Source organism: Theobroma umbraticum, unplaced genomic scaffold (assembly GCF_002168275.2).
Source record: "Theobroma umbraticum cultivar Fairchild unplaced genomic scaffold, ASM216827v3 scaffold_146.0, whole genome shotgun sequence".
NCBI lineage: Eukaryota > Viridiplantae > Streptophyta > Magnoliopsida > Malvales > Malvaceae > Theobroma > Theobroma umbraticum.
The window spans coordinates 2,236,883-2,253,681 of record NW_018397265.1 but is presented as its reverse complement, the minus strand read 5'-3'; the positions used below and the strand labels follow the sequence as shown (position 1 = coordinate 2,253,681).

At 35.0% G+C, this 16,799-nt stretch overlaps 1 protein-coding gene across 7 annotated transcripts in view; it reads right to left on the bottom strand.

Moving 5' to 3' along the window:
* LOC110422453 (uncharacterized) overlaps positions 1-15,199 on the bottom strand; it is a 20,107-nt gene extending 4,908 nt beyond the window's left edge. Inside the window, exons 1-7 of one of the 7 annotated variants that reach the window (XR_002445720.1) lie at positions 14,893-15,195; positions 14,353-14,755; positions 13,706-13,825; positions 13,501-13,554; positions 12,580-12,743; positions 8,473-8,649; positions 6,010-6,127 (exon numbers count right to left, since the gene is read on the bottom strand). Coding sequence is in view for 5 of the 7 variants with exons in the window: in XM_089784575.1 (XP_089640701.1) it covers positions 2,847-2,889; positions 8,473-8,649; positions 12,580-12,743; positions 13,501-13,554; positions 13,706-13,825; positions 14,353-14,718 (924 nt within the window). In the remaining 2 variants the exon portion in view is untranslated. Of the gene's footprint in view, positions 1-67; positions 2,890-5,855; positions 6,128-8,472; positions 8,650-12,579; positions 12,744-13,500; positions 13,555-13,705; positions 13,826-14,352; positions 14,756-14,892 lie in introns of those variants that run through there. The other 6 variants (XR_002445721.2, XM_089784575.1, XM_021436372.1 and 3 more) reach the window with 6 other exon arrangements.
* Positions 15,200-16,799: the final 1,600 nt, after the last annotated feature.

The window sequence follows — 16,799 nt, the reverse complement described above, 5'->3', positions numbered from 1 at the left end:
TGCTTGTCATTTATTTGAATGATTAAAGTAACAGAACGCCTATATTAAGCAAGAAACTACTCTTAATGCCCTTGGACACAAGCATTTAGATGAAATTGTTTATTATATTTTTAAAGATTTAAAGATGATAGGTAACTTCGTAGTTGTTCAATTGGTTAGCTCCTCTCATGGCAGTACTACATACACCATAAGGACCTTCTCATTAGGTTCTTCATCCTTAATCATGTGGATTGACAGCTCATCAAACATCTGCAAAACCTGATTAACCTTTGTCGGTGCCTCGGGATAAATATACCCTGAGGAGCGAAAAGTCTCATATAAGTACGAAATTATCTTTTTCTCTAATTTTTCTTCCTTTCCTTCAAGCTGAACCATCCTTTTGATCTTTTTTTGGGCTGCCAACTTCTTTATCTCTTCTTTGGTAGGTTTATACCTCAAAACAAACCTTTCTTCATTCTTGATCTAAATCAAGGACGACTAATTCCTTGTAAATTTCTTCCCAGCCTTAGATTAGTACGGTATCCCCTTTTCACTATTTGTTTAACCCCTCATTGTGGTTGCTGCTGACAAACGAGGAGTCAGAATTATTGTCCCTTCTCCCACGTAAGCAGCATTAACAAATTCAAAGGATCTGAAAGAGCATTCAAGGGCTTCTTCCATCGTTTCTACATAAGGAGCGGATGAGGATTGCATGGCTAGTATGTCTTCTTCCGCAGAGATGCTCACCAATTAGCCTTTAATTATGAATTTTACCTTTTGATGCAGAAAAGATGGTACAGCTCCCACCATATGAATCCATGAACGTCCTAATAAACAATTATAAGATGAGGTAATGTCCATCACCTGAAATTGGATATCAAACATACAAGGATCGATTTTCATTGATATTTCTATATCACCCACTACTTTCGATTTGGTTTCATCAAACGCTCTCACTGCCATGTGACTGGCCCTCATATATGCCATATCAATTGACAACCTTGTTAACGTTGAACGAGGCATGACATTGAAGGTCGAACCATTATCAATCAATACTCTGGGTATGGCATGGTCTTTGCATTTGATGATTATGTGGAGAGCCTTGTTACTTCCTCGACCACCTAATGGAATTTCCTCATCGTTAAAGGTAATAAAGTTTCCCATTGTATTTGACGGTCAATATGGTCTAACTTTTCAATCGATATATCATGAGCCACATAAGCTTGATTCAAGACCTTGAGCAGTGCATTCCTGTGTGCTTCCGAATTCAAAAGCAAAGATAACAGCGACATGCAGGCGGGCATTTTTGTTAACTGCTCTACTACACTATACTCATTGTGCTTAATAAATTTGAGAAATTCACTTGCTTTTTTTCTCCGTGACAACTTTTTAACCTCGTTATTTGGAGCAACTGATGGTTCAGTAATTTGGTCTTTAGAAAAAGTATTGGCTTCTTTCGATTTTTTTTTCTCCCTGTTTGTATTTTCCTTTTTCAACCTTTTCTGCCATCTTAGGATAGTAACATCTCCCACTTCACGTTATACCTCCTATGCTAGTTAGGTCTGTAGAAGATACTTGGGAAGTAAAGGGGGTCTTTGTTTAAAATATTACATTCATAATTCCAAGGAACACCTTTCTCACTCTTGTATGGGAACGGGTTAGGAATTTCCAACAACAGTTATAAGATGGTGATACCATTTCCAACAACAGTACGAGACGTGTCATTCATCGAACTCCTTTTTTCTTTATAAAAAATGGTGAGAGGTTTGGGTTTGCCTATACCAGATGAACTTGATGCCACTTCAGCTAAAGGATCTTCATTTATGGTCTCAACCAAATCCTCTTCGCTTTATACATAAAACTCAATTATTGACAAATCCATCAACTCTTGCAATTTACAACGAAAGCGGGCACAACTTTGAATAAAATGACCCACAGCCCACATATAGAATTTGCAAGAGTGAGTGGGATTATGCCCTAATTCTTTTGTGTCCATTGGCTCTAGGATGATGATATTTATTTTGAATAACACCTCAAACACTCTATCCATTAGCGTTTGAATCTCATTGACACTCTTTTTTACCTTTCGAGTTATCCCTTCATGTATGGCATTCAAGTTCATCTGGTATGGGCAACCCAAACCTCTCACCATCTTCTATGAAAAAAAAAGAAGTCCGATGAATGATACGTCTCTTACTGTTGTTGGAAATGGTATCACCATCAAAATTTCTAGCCCATTCCCATACAAGATTGAAAAGGCTGTTCCTTGAAATTATGAATGTAATATCTTAAGCAAGACCCTTTTTACTTCTCAAGTATCTTCTGTAGACCTAACTAACATAGGAGTTATAACACGAAGTGGGAGATGTTACTTTCCTAAGATGGCAGAAAAAGTTGAAAAAAGAAAATCCAAACAGGGAAACAAAGAATCGAAAGAAGTCAATACCCTTTATAAGGACCAAATTACTGAACCAGCAGTAGCTCCAAACAATAAGGCTAAAAAGCTTGTTACAGAGAAAGAAGCAAGCGAATTCCTCAAATTTATCAAGCACAGTGAGAATAGTGTAGTAGAGCAATTAACAAAAATGTCCATTCACATTTCATTGTTATCTTTGCTTTTGAATTTGGAAGCATACAGGAATGCACTACTTAAGGTATTGAATCATGCTTATGTGTGGCTCATGATATATCGATTGAAAAGTTAGATCATATTGTGGGAAACATCACAGTGGGAAACTTTATTACCTTCAGTGATGAGAAAATTCCACTAGGCGACCGAGAAAATAACAAGGCTCTCCATATAACCATCAAATGCAAGGATCATGCCATACCCAAAGTGTTGATTGACAATGGTTCAGCCTTGAATGTCATGCCTCGTTCAACGTTAACAAAGTTTCCAATTGATATGACCTATATGAAGGCCAGTCACATGGTAGTGAGAGCGTTTAATGAAACCAAATAAGAAGTAGTGGGTGATATAGAAATACCAATGAAAAGTGATCCCTACATATTTAATGTCCAATTTCAAGTGGACATTACCCTATCTTATAATTGTCTATTAGGATGTCCGTAGATTCATATGGCGGGAGCTGTACCATATTCTCTATATCAAAAGGTAAAAATTCATAATTGAAGGCCAATTGGTGAGAATTTATACGGAAGAAGACATACTAGCCATGCAATCCTCATCCGCTCTTTATGTATAAGTGACGGAAGAAGTCCCTAAATGCTATTTCAGATCCTTTGAATTTGTTAATGCTACTTACGTGAGAGAAGGGACCATGATACCGACTCTTCTCTTGTCAACAACCAAAATGGGGGTTAATCAGACAGTGAAAAGAGAGAACTGTGTTGGTCTGGGGCTGGGAAGGAATTTGAAAGGAATTAGTCGTCTTTTGATTCCGATCAAGAATGAAGAAAGGTTCGGCTTGGGGTATAAACCTACCAAAGAAGAGAGAAGGAAGTTGAGAGCCCAAAAAAAGATCAAATGGATGGTTCAGCTTGAAGGTAAGGATGAAGACTTGGAGAAAGGATAATTTCATACTTATGTGAGACTTTTCGCTCCGCAGGGTATATCTATCTCGAAGCACTGACAAAGATCAATCAGGTTCTGCAGATGTTTGATGAGTTGTCAATTCACATGATTAAGGATGAAGAACCTAATGAGAAGGTCCCTATGGTGTATCCAGTACTGCTAGGAGAGGAGCTGCTCAATTGGACAGCTACGAAATTACCTATCATCTTTAAATCTTTAAAAATATAATGAACAATTTCACCAAAAAGCCTATGCCCAAGGGCATTAAGAGTAGTTTATTGCTTAATATGGACGTTCTGTTACTTTAATCATTCAAATAAATAACAAGCATAATGTTTTCATCATCTCATTTATTATCATCCTCTCTTGCACATACCATTTTCATAATTTTTCCTTTAACCAATAAATGATTGCCTATATATATCCAATTTCGCTTCTTTACAAGTCTCTAAATAATGAATACGAAGAAAATTTAAAGAGCAATCAAAATTTTGATCTTGAAAAAATGCCCAGTATTGATGAATTGGAAAATGAAGAAGAGTTGAATGATTGTGATTTACCCTCAAAATTGTCAAGGTTGTTGAAACAGGAAGAAAAAATGATTTTACCCCACCAGGAAACCACAGAACTGGTTAACTTGAGAGATGAAGAGGATAAAATGGAAGTTAAAGTCGGTGCTTCACTATTATTTGATGAACGACAAAAGTTGAAAAAGCTACTCTATGAATATGTTGATATGTTCACATGGTTATACCAGGACATGCCGGGTCTTAACACTAGCATTGTTGTACACCAATTACCATTGAAACCAGAGTGCAAACTAATTAAACAAAAGCTGAGACGGATGAAGCCAAACATGTTGCTAAAGATTAAAGAGGAGGTAAAGAAACAATTTGATGCCAGGTTCTTGGAGGTGTCCAAGTATCTTGAGTGGGTGGCTAACATAGTCCCAATCCCCAAAAAGGACGAAAAGGTTCGAATGTGCGTAGATTATAGGGATTTGAACAAAGCAAGTTCGAAGGATAGCTTCGCTTTACCACATATCGTTACCTTTGTGGATAACACAACAAGACACTCTTTATTTTCATTTATGGATGGTTTCTTTGGATATAATCAGATCAAAATGACACTTAAAAATATGAAAAAGATGACATTGGTAACCATGTGGGGAACGCTCTATTACAAAGCTATGCCGTTTGGACTAAAAAACGCAAGCGCCATTTACCAAAGGGCCATGGTAACCTAATTTTATGACATGATGCATAAAGAAATAGAGGAATTTGTAGATGACATGATTGCAAAATCTCGGAGGGAAGAGGATCACATTACTAATCTTAAGAAGTTGTTCGAGAGATTACGAAAGTTTCAACTTAAGCTAAATCTTGCAAAATGCACCTTTGGTGCTACGTCTGGAAAATTGTTGGGATTCATAGGAAGCCAAAAAGGGATTGAAGTAGATCTAGACAAAATAGGAGCTATCCAAGAATCACCACCTCCCAAAACACAAAAAGAAGTGAGGTTTCTTAAGGAGGTTGAATTACATTGCTCAATTTATATCCCAACTCACCTCTAAATGTGACCTGATTTTCAAACTGCTTCAAAAGCGTGACCTGGGAGAATGGAATGAAAAATGTCAAGCAACTTTTGATAAAATCAAAGAGTATCCCATTAAACCACCAGTGCTGGTACCACCAATAATCGGGAGATCTCTAATCTTGTATTTGACGGTGAATAAGAATTTTATGGGGTGTGCTGGGGCAACATGATGAAACAGGCAAGAAAGAACATGCCATATACTATCTAAGCAAAAAGTTCACCAAGTATGAGTCCAAACATTCAGCACTTGAAAAGATGTGTTGTGTACTGGCATAGATTGCTCATAGGCTCCGGCAATATATGTTGTATCGTACATGACTGGTAGCAAAATTAGATCCCATCAAATATATTTTTGAAAAACCATCTTTGTCCGAGAGAATAGCACGATCACAAGTCCTATTGTTTGAATATGATATTGTGTGCGTGTCCCAAAAATCCATTAAAGAGAGCACCATTGCCGATTTCCTTAGAGATCGAGCCATGGATGATTATAAGCCCGTAAGTTTTGATTTTTCGGATGAAGATCTGATGTCCATTTTGCAGATAAATGAAGAGTCGGGCAAACTTAGCCCTTGGAAGATTTATTTTGATGGAGCATCAAACGCTTTGGGGCACAGAATTGAGGCAGTTTTGATCTCCAAATGGGAAGTATTATCCAGCCATCGCAAGATTAAATTTCAATTGAACCAATAATATGGCAGAATACGAGGCATGTGTAATGGGATTACGAGCGACAATCAACATGAAGATTAACACAATAGAAGTCTATGGAGATTCTATTTTGGTGATATGTCAAATGCGAGGAGAATGGGAGACAAAGGATTCTAAACTGACTCTATATCAAAAGTTGATTACAGAATTAAGCAAACAATTCAAAAAAATCAGCTTCAATCATTTACCTCAAGAAGAAAACCAGATTGCTAATGCCTTGGCCACCCTTGGAGCCATGTTCAAAATAAATGAAGCGTTCGATGTACGTCCTTTTAATTTGGGAATCCATGAAGTCTTTGCACACTGCTTGAATATTGAAGAAGAAATGGATGGTAAACCATGGTATTATGATACCGTACAATACATAAAACACCAGACATATCCTGATAATGCTACGAAAAATGACAAACGAATTCTTAGAAGATTAGCAATGGGCTTCTTCCTCAGCGGAGAGATACTCTACAAAAAAAGTTGAGATCAAGTACTCCTGAAATGTGTGAATGCTACTAAGGCTAACAAAATAATAGAAGAAGTCCACGAGGAAACTTGTGGAGCTCATGCTAATGTACATATGTTGACTAGACAAATTATGAGAGCTGGGTACTACTGGTTAACATTAGAATCAAACTGTATAAACTTTGCTTAAAAATGCCATAAGCATCAAATTTATGCAGATAGAATCCATGCTCCACCAGTCCCATTGCACGTTTTCACAACCCTTTGACCGTTTTCGATGTGGGGAATGGATGTGATTGGGCAAATTACGCCAAAGGCTTCTAACGAACATTGGTTCATATTGGTGGTCATTGATTATTTCACAAAATGGGTAGAGATAGCTTCCTATGCTAATGTAAAACAGAAGGTCGTATGTAAGTTCATCAAAAAAGAAATAATAAGTCGATATAAACTTTTAGAAAGAATCATTATCGACAATGCAAGTAATCTGAATGGTGCGATAGTAAAAGAAGTTTGCGCTATGTTCAAAATCAAGCATCATAACTCCACAACCTACAGTCCATAATTGAATGGAACGATAGAGGCAACCAATAAAAATATTAAGAGGATCATTGACCAGTTGACTGAAGTTTATAAAGATTGGCATGAGAAACTTCCGTTTATCCTACATGCATATCGAACTTCTGTGCGAACCTCCATGAGGGCAACTTCGTACTCATTAGTATATGGAATGGAGGTAGTGCTACCCATTAAAGTGAAAATCCCATCCTTGAAAGTGTTAATGGAAAAAAAATTAAAAAATACTGAGTAAGTCCGCTCTTGTTATGAACAGTTAAATCTGATTGAGGAAAAAAAACTTGTAGCTTTTTGCCATGATCAAATGTACCAACGAAGGATGATGCAAGCATATGAAAAAAATTTTTATCTTAGGCATTTCCGAGAAAGAGAGCTGGTCCTCAAAAGAATACTCTGTAACCAGAAGGATTCTCAAGGAAAATGGACGTCGAACTGGTAAAATGCCATATATAGTGAAAAAGGCTTTTTCAGGAAGGGCCTTAATTTTAACCAACATGGATGAGAGAGACTTGTCCAATCTGATAAATGGAGATGCGGTAAAGAAGTACTATGCCTAAAAAAAAGAGAAAAAAATAAAAAAAAAAAGAAAAAAAATTGAAGGGATTCAAGTTGAAAATTCGAAAAGGACAATTCGAATCCAAAGGTGGTGGTTCATATTGAAAACTTGGAAAGGGCGACTTGAGGACAAAAAGAGGATTTGGGTGCGCCGCTGGATTAAGGGAGAGAGGGAGAAAAAGGTGCCACCGGTTGAAGTTTAGAGTTTTTGGGGAGGTACCACCGATTGGAGTTTGGGGTTCTTGGGCTGTTTATCGCCGGTGAGAGGAAAGGGAGAGGCGTCGGTAAGAGAAAGGAAAAAGAAGAACATGATTGTTGAACATTTTTTAGTTAAATAAGCAATTCTTTTTCTCAAGTCTCGAAAAGATGACATTCCAGAAAAGGTGTTACAATGACCAATCATTAGTTTAAAAACTTGCCCAAATGACAATAGAAATTCTCAACATACTTAAGATATTAAATGTCAATTATGATAAAATATTATTAATGTCACTTATGCAACCATTAGAAAATCAAATTAGAAACACGTAGAGCAGGTTTAATCTTAGAAAATGTTTTATATTTTCCATTTTCATTTACACTTTAAATATGATCATTACGATAAGATAAATGACTAAATTTGAAAAGGAAAACAAGGGATAAGAAGTGTAGTTAAAATGTAGAAAAACCACTTTTGATAATTTTCTAATTTTATAGAAAATTCGAAAACCAAAGTTTCCGAATTAGCTATTACCATGATTCATTGATCATTTATAATGTAAAAATAGGGACAAAAAATAGAAAACATTTTCTAAAACTAAACAGGCCCATAGTTTTTCACACGAAATATTTCTCTTTGTGATGGAGGATGAAGAATGCTAATGACAAGAACCTAACAGTATCCTCAACTGCATGTTAACAAAGTGTTACTATTATTTGTTACCATCTAGTGCAAACCGGAAAGTAGTAAAAGACTAAACAAAAGAATAATCTCCCTATCCTTCCTAGCCACATAAATTGTACTTAATATAAAAATTTTTCAAGAAAAATCATTAAATTGGTGAAAAAGGTTACAATCATAATACCTTATACCATCCACTATGGCATCCCAGCAAAAATGTGTGTGGCCAAACACATGACATGCAAAGGAACTACCTTCAATCCCATGTATAGACCTTATACGATCTTCAAGCCAATCAGAGCCAATGATTTTTGGGAGGTTTGGATAGAACAGCATTCTTTTTTCTGGACAAAGCTCTTGCCTGCAGAACAATATATACAAGCAACACTAAAACCTTGCCCAATGTATATGTGGAACCAACTATATGAACTTTGTTAATGGTGACATAAACAATTTTCAGGTTCAGGCTAACAACAAAAAGAATCATGCAATGATATTGTTCTTTAAAAAGAAGAAAAAATGTCCACACCTACACAGAATTAAATGGAGGTCTTTAGTATCAGCAGATAGCTAGCAATTTTTAGAGAGATTGGAAACCTGAGATTGCAACCAATTAACAAAAGTTTTTTGTTTAACCAATAGGCTAAAGTTTTCCTTACTGCCAATGTGCCTCAATGAGTTTCAAAGATATGAAGCTCATTTACCAGTAATTACAGAGAAATTGAATCTTAAAAACAGCAAACTCTTTGTTGACCAAACATGCTGTGAACATGATTTGCCAAGACAGACAATTTCACTGATACATGATATTTACTGGAAAAACTTAAACCATCTGTGACAAGTACTGTACAATCTATTAAAAAGTAAACAAAATATTTGATGATAAGGGTAGATTAGTATAATGTATTTCCTTTCAAAGATTTCTTTCCTTTTTCAGTACTGAATCAAGAAAATTTCATTAGAAAACAGCAAAAACAAGAACAAAACTAGTAAAAGATAGGAAGGAAATCAGACAAGAAACATCAAAATAAGGCAAGATAAAAGTGAAGTCAAAGGAAAACAGATAGAAGGCTAAAACTCCAGGTATGAAGAGCTTGCACCATATTGGTAATTAATAATCATTCTAAGCAGAATTTCTTCCAAAGATTATAGCTCACCACCCATCATTGGTTTACTGTTTTTGCTCAAATGATATTGAAGTATGAAGTTCTTTTAGCTCTTCCAGCATAGCTATTGAAACTTCCTCAAGCTTGTTCCCCATTTTCCTAAAACAAGGCCCCAACCTGGGTTCCAACTTCCTTTCTCTCATGTGTCCAATTAAGAGTTCTGCAGAACCTTTCCTAACTTCGTACATGAATTTCTTTGCTTGAAGGAGAGTGGACTTCTTGGATTTGATGGTTTTACACCATATTCTTGACTACTCTCCAAAGTTGTAACAGCAAATGCTGTGCCATTACTTTTTGTTTGCAATCCCACCCTCATCAATATCAATAATTTCTCCTTCACCATGTGAATTGGCTTATAGGGATTCATGCATCCTTTGCTGTTCTCTATTAAGCAAATGTGCTGTATTTATGATTTTTTCCATTTCACCCAGTGATTAATCATCAGATTTGGAGGCCTTCTCAACCATACAATTTGGATGACCACTATCATCTTGTTTTCCATGTTTAACCAGAGAATCAACAGAGCAGGTCTTTGCAATTCTTCTTGTCATTTGTGGTAACCTCTGCCTTGAATCAGCAGTATGATGACTTTTGCTATCAACAATTTGAATTCTTTTTTGACAATCTTTAATATAGAAAGGAAGCTTGGGGTAGTTACCTAGAGTAATGTTTAGTTATGGGGGAGATTGACACAAGGATTTTTAATGACCATTTTTGCTACATTGAGCATAAACTCTAAAATCCTTCTCATGCCTGAATTGGATCCAAAGGCATTCTTCTTTACTACTAATGGGATTAAGTTATACAAAATCTTCTAGCTGAAAACCAATTTATCTTGATACTCCTTGAGATACTGAAGTTGTTGATTTTCCTTTTGCAACAAGGTGAGATTGACTTCCAAATTTTGCTTTTCCTTTTCTGACCATCTTGATGACTGAATATGCTGCAACCAATTGTTTTCTAGTTCCAAAATATGCACTTGCATTTTAGCCTCTTCCTTTTCTTGCTACAACTTCTTGTTTTCTTGCGGCAATTCAATGATTTTACACTTAATCTCTGACTGAATGCCCTCAAGATCTCTCATTCTGGCTTTCAACTCAAAAGCCTCTACTGAAAAGGATTAGCCATTGGGAGAGTTCTGTAGCTGTAAAAGGTTAATTTTTTTGCCAAGCTGTGAACTTTGCATATCCATATCTTCTTCTCCTACTCCGTCTCTTTCAATCAAGATTCTAGTTTTTTCTTTTGCTCAATGAATTTCCTTTTTTGGGTTTTTTAATCCATCATTCTCCTGCTTTAGTTGCTTGAGTTCCTCTTCAATACCACTAAGAAACATAAACTAAAAACAAGCCTTTTGTTGTTCTTCGCCATCAAGTTGTCCAGTGTTATCCATGAACTCTTCTGTCAGTTCTTGAGATAGCTCTTAAGCATCTCCATGATTGACAGAAACCAACTCAGCTTAGCTAAAGGATACAGAAACAGAGATGCACCGCAACAAAAAGGAACAAAAAAAAGCTCAGATAAAATAGTCAAGGGAAACAAGCCAATGACCCAGAAGAAAAGACTTAAAAACGTCAAATTCACACAAGGAACCACCAAACGATAAAACTTTTCGAAAACCTAGGCCAACACCATCAGCCAAAGAAGAACAAGACAATGAAGACATTAAAGGACACTTTTTTTCAGAAAAGGACTATTTTTCTTTTTTTCTTTTTTTCCTTTAAGAGGTCAGAAAAATCTTGGAGAGCAGAAGAGAAGTAATCAGCTGCATCAGTGAAAGAAAGAAGGAAAGAGGGTTTCTTCTTTTGGCTGTCCTCTCAAAGACATCTAGTGCAAAAGTAATGATGAAATTAAGTTTTGATCCACTATGCTGTTAGACAAAAAGTAATGACCAAACAGATATAATTATATTACATAAATAAGCAGTTCTGATATTTTCTCTGGTAACAATATCCTGGTATAATTTTATAAATATCGGCAGCTAGTTCTCAAATTCCTTTTCTCTCATTCAGTTGCAACTAATTACTCAGGCTTTTTAACAAGACAAAGAAGTTACTGAACAACCAATTGTTTAGAAAGCATACAGAGAATAAAAAAATAAACAGTATAAATATTTAATCTTCAACCTCAACAATTCTGCAAGATTCCTTATTACTTAATGCAGATTATTAAATTTTATTTTCAATTAAAATAATTATTTTTACAATAAACTAATTGACTTTATAGAAAAAAGTAAAATAATTATTTAATTCAGAATAATAAAGAAATACTATATGGAAGCTAACATAATATTTGGTCTCTTCCACAAGGCTCTCCAGTCTCCAATTCAAAAGACTTTTCCTAAATAACCTCCCTTATTGCACTCCCCAAGTTCATTCCAAATTACTAAGGGCTTAAATAGTGTAAAAATGCCTCTCCCCACCTTAATGGCATCTACTTTTGTGTTTAGATCCTATGCTTAATGTGTTTAGAATTTTTCTTAAATCTGAGCAAGCTTACCTAAGTTCTGTTTTCCTTAAACTTAAATCTGAGCAAGCTTACCTAAGTTCTGATTTCCTTAAACTTTTACTGACACCTATATATCTGACAATCAAAAATAACTATCACACCTCTTAGTTTCCTCAGGATTCCTAAACGAGGCTGTGTTCCATGAAATCCGAATTACTGTCAGTTAATCCTCCTAATCACTCCTAAATCCAGGTTATGTTTTAGAATAGGTTGCAACCCCAGAATAGCTTGATTATTTTCTCTTTCTAGTTTCTCCCTCCAGCAACTAGAAAACCTCATGTTCACAGTTTCCACCATTCCCAATCACCTTTAAATAGTTCACTCATTTTCTTTATGTTAACATTTACATACAACTATAATCAATTGTACTCTCCCTATAATATGTACTTGGTGCTTGCCAGATCATTCTTGCCTTCACATGTACCTACCTATTTCTATCCTTCTCTAAATCCTCATAAATTTCATCCTATTTCTCTCTCAAAACAATGCTTTCCAACCAAAATTAACAAAACTATCCTCCTCTTGCCACCGCTGGTACATTACAAATTATAAGGAGCAATTATGAATCAGCAAGCAACTAGCTAAAACAAATCAAGAGTTTAAATGAGCATGCAGCTAACCTAGGAACAAAATGAGAAAATGTTATTATTTGGCTACAAGTCCTCTGGATCTGCTTCACAGTATCTTGGTTGTTTTCATTCATTGCATCAAAGTATAAAGCAAGAGAGGTGTCCCTGTTTGAAAGGTTGCAAGGCCACTTGCATGCACGAAAGTCCTTGCAAGCCTAGAGCAAAAAGAAAAAAAAATACATTACGAGCAAATGCATTTAATATTATCTCATGCTCCACCAAAGAAAAATCAGAAAACATGATAACAAAAATAGTCAATTAAAAGAAAATAAATAAGGAAAGGCAAGTAGGAAAAAGATAGTAAAAAATTTCCAAAACATTTGGAGATATGAATGAAGATGGAAATGCCTAAACATCAAACAAATTTTGATGGAAGATAATAAAAGACAATGAGTGGACATCAACACATAAGAAAACTTGTCTTACCATGTGATTGACCAACATATGGTACAAAAACAATCTACATTATGCCAGAGATTATAAACAAAAATCAGTTAATTATGCAGACTGTACAAGATGTCTTCATCAAATTGAATGAAGAGTAAGGGGCTACGGTCAGCCATGATACTACACTATTAAAGATTTATAGTTTGGAAATTCATTAACAGCAATGATCACATAAGTGAGAGATGCTGCTTCATTTTTCATGCAAATTTAACACTTTCAAGCTGTAGGTACTGCAGATATTCTCCATGGTTGTTTCAGTATTATCAGAGGGCATATAAACAATGGTTTCTTTTATTATAAGCATTAAGGTTGTGACCAGTATTATCACAATATTTTCTAACTCCAGAAAGAAAGTTATAATTATTGTGCATCCTTGGACAGTGAAAAAGTAAACAGAACAGCATTACAGTTCAGCACCAAAAAAAGGTTTCAAACACCTTAAAAGGGTAAAAGAAAGTGAATCACCATATCCAAAGACGGAATTCGAATCCCAGTTATGTCCTCCTCCCTATCAAAGCTCTGCAGTGTAAGAATTGCAGAACAAACAAAGAATTACTTTTATCAAACTAAATTTCAAAAGGGACAACTTTCAAACAGTCGAGCAACCAAGGAATATAAAAGTTAAAAATAAAAAAGAAAATCAAAATGAAACCATTTATGAAGTAATCACCTCATGGTACCAAGAAAACAAAGGAACAATTCCCAAGCCATCTATAACCACTGGATTGGTCTCAACTCCAAGTTGTCTACATGCATCAAGCAATTTATTCAGCTTCTGAAGAGAATCAAGCTGAAAACAAAACCATACTACTTTACTTTAAGATGAAAATTAATATAAGCAGCAAAGAAGCACTGCAATATAACAGAAACAAGTTGGAAAACAAGAATAAGGCACGGTGGCACTATTAAACATAGAGCAATGAAATTCGGTAAATAACAATACTTTCTCCTATGACCATCAAAGATGTTAGAGGTAAAATATATATCATAGAAATTATGCACATCTATTGATGAGGAAGGAAATCTTTAGAATTAAACAGAAACTTAAGTGACAAGAACTGAGACCAAATTGCAGGCTGCAGCTTTCAGAAAGACAAGAGGGCATTGACAAAATTTCCGGTATGGCTAGGTGACGAAATTGCCAATTCTCACAAGTAAACACATGATAAGAAACTAAAGAAGGTGCAATTTGTTTAAATATGTGACAAAATCGCTTATTCATACAGTAAATATACGTGGATTATATCCATAAATACATCTGCATATAAGCATGTGAACTTAAATTTCTTTCTCAAAAAAAACATATATTTTTCTTACATCATCTCTCTCCCAACGACACCAAAGATCATGGTTTCCAGGTACGTAGAAGACATATTCAAACCTGTGCCTCAAGAGAGACATGGTGCAAACAAAATTATCAAACACCTCTGCTACATCACCGGCAACAAGAAGAACATCTTTGTTGTTTCTCTTAGCGGGGATACTCCTCACCCATGCCATATTCTCTGGATAGTCGGTATGCAAGTCGGAGAGCACAAAAACCCGTAGGCCAAAACCATCTCTCAATGCAGTAGGTAATATCTGAGGCCTTTTAATGCAACCCCTCTTGATGCCTCTCCTATACTTTTTGCATGCTATTTTCTCGGAGAGATAATTTGAAGATAAGCTCAAGCATGGGACCATGAGTGTTGTTCAGTGAGTCTTAAGTGCAATGAAACAGCTGCGACGACCAAATTGCTTTGCTTAAAGCACAAGATGATTTTACAATAACCCAACCAAGCAAGGCAGCAATCACAAATCGAAATGCCATTGAATTACGAAAAAAGAAGGAGAAGAAGAAGAAGAAGTTGTGCGCACCTTATTATTTGGGATGCCCTTTCCTTCCGCCTTCCCTTTTAAGACAGATCTAAACCTACCCTTTCATAGCATACAGTCAGTCCTTCGTTACAATTTCTTGGTCTCTTAGGTCTATTCGTGGGTGTCGTGATTATTGGGACACAAGAATTGCAGGCTGTTATTCTGACTATCCTCTTCTAATAAGGGAATTAGAAGCAATCTTGGAAGCGGACGGAGCAGAGGTGCAGAAGGCCACAAAATTTCCCTTGGGAGTGTACGGAGAATGTGGTCGTTGAAAACTATCCCAATGATTAAGAATTGAGACACAATCCTGCCTCTCATATAGAATGGAAATGGCACAAGCTTCAAAAAAATCTCTTACTATTTAAATTTTTTTTTATAGTTTTATTTTTGATTAAAGTTGTTCTAATCGATTTTTGACTAATTTAATTAATCAAAATATTACTTGTTATTTATACTTATGTAATATTGACAATGTACTAATGTGAAGCTTGAAAAATATTATATAAGCATATCCAGATGTGTGGTTCAAGAACTCGATCACGTCGATCTGAAATTTGGAGTCACGTAATCATTGTCATAATATGTGGGTTCAAGAACTCGACCGTTTCAACATAGATATTTGAAGTCACCACCAGTCTTTTATTTCAATGTGATTGACCATTTGATTAATTTTTTTTTTTCGACAAAATCTTAAACTAATTTTAAGTTCATCTAAAAACAAAGCTTGATTTATGTATTTTAAAATTAGGTTTGAGGGTATGGTTATGCATGGTAAAAGATTAGCAACCCTGATGCTTATTCAACGAACGGTACCAAATAATCATATATTATCATATCTTAGTCTTAATTCTTGATTTTATTCCTATATATATTTCCTTAATCATTATTCATTTTGTTAATTAGTTCATTATCTTTGGTTTTATTCTTGAATAAAAATCTTTTATTGATGTTAGCACTAAACATCTTATGTTTTAATTTGATAAAATTGCATGATATCTTAGTTTTGATCTTAAGCATATGAAATTGTCTAATATCATGTTTTGATCCTCCTAAAATTATTCAAATGTCTGAAAAGCAAATTCATGATTATAAATAATCACAAAGCTTTTCAAAACATTAAGTCTTCAGCTGCGTATATACAAAGCAAGCATACTTTAATTGATACTTGATGATAGCAAAGAAGCATGAAAGAAAGAGCTGAAGTGAAAAGTCAAATTGATTTTAAGAGTCAAACACACCTAAATAGTTTTTAAGTTCGTTTAAAGAATAAAGCTTGATCTATGTATTTTAAGAATAGGTTTAAGAGTATGGTTACGCATGGCAAAGGATTAGCACATGTAACGCTCATTCAACGAACGATACCAAATAATTATCTATTATCCTATCTTAGTCGTAATTCTTGATTCAATTCCTATATATATTTCTTTAATTATTATTCATTTTGTTAATTATTTCATTATCTTTGGTTTTATTCTTGAATAAAAGTTTGTTATTGATGTTAGGATTGAACATCTTATGTTTTGATTTGGCAAAATTGTATGATATCTTGGTTTTGATTTTAAGCATTGGCAATTGTCTAATATAATGTTTTGATCCTTCTAAGATTATACAAATGTTTGAAAAACAAATTCATGATTAGAAAACATCACCAAACTTTCAAAACATTGAGTTGTCAATTGAGTAAATATAGAGCAAACATACTTTGATGATATTTGATGAAAGGAAAGAAGCATGGAAGAAATAGCTAAATTAAAGAGTCAAAACGTCAAGGAATATTGAAGACTCAATGCAAAAGTCGAACCTAGAAAAAGCCCCAATCGACCCTATGGCACAATGGTTGAAGAATGACTAAAAAATGATGAAGTATAGAAGGCATAGTCGACCCCATGAGCTTCATAGTCGAT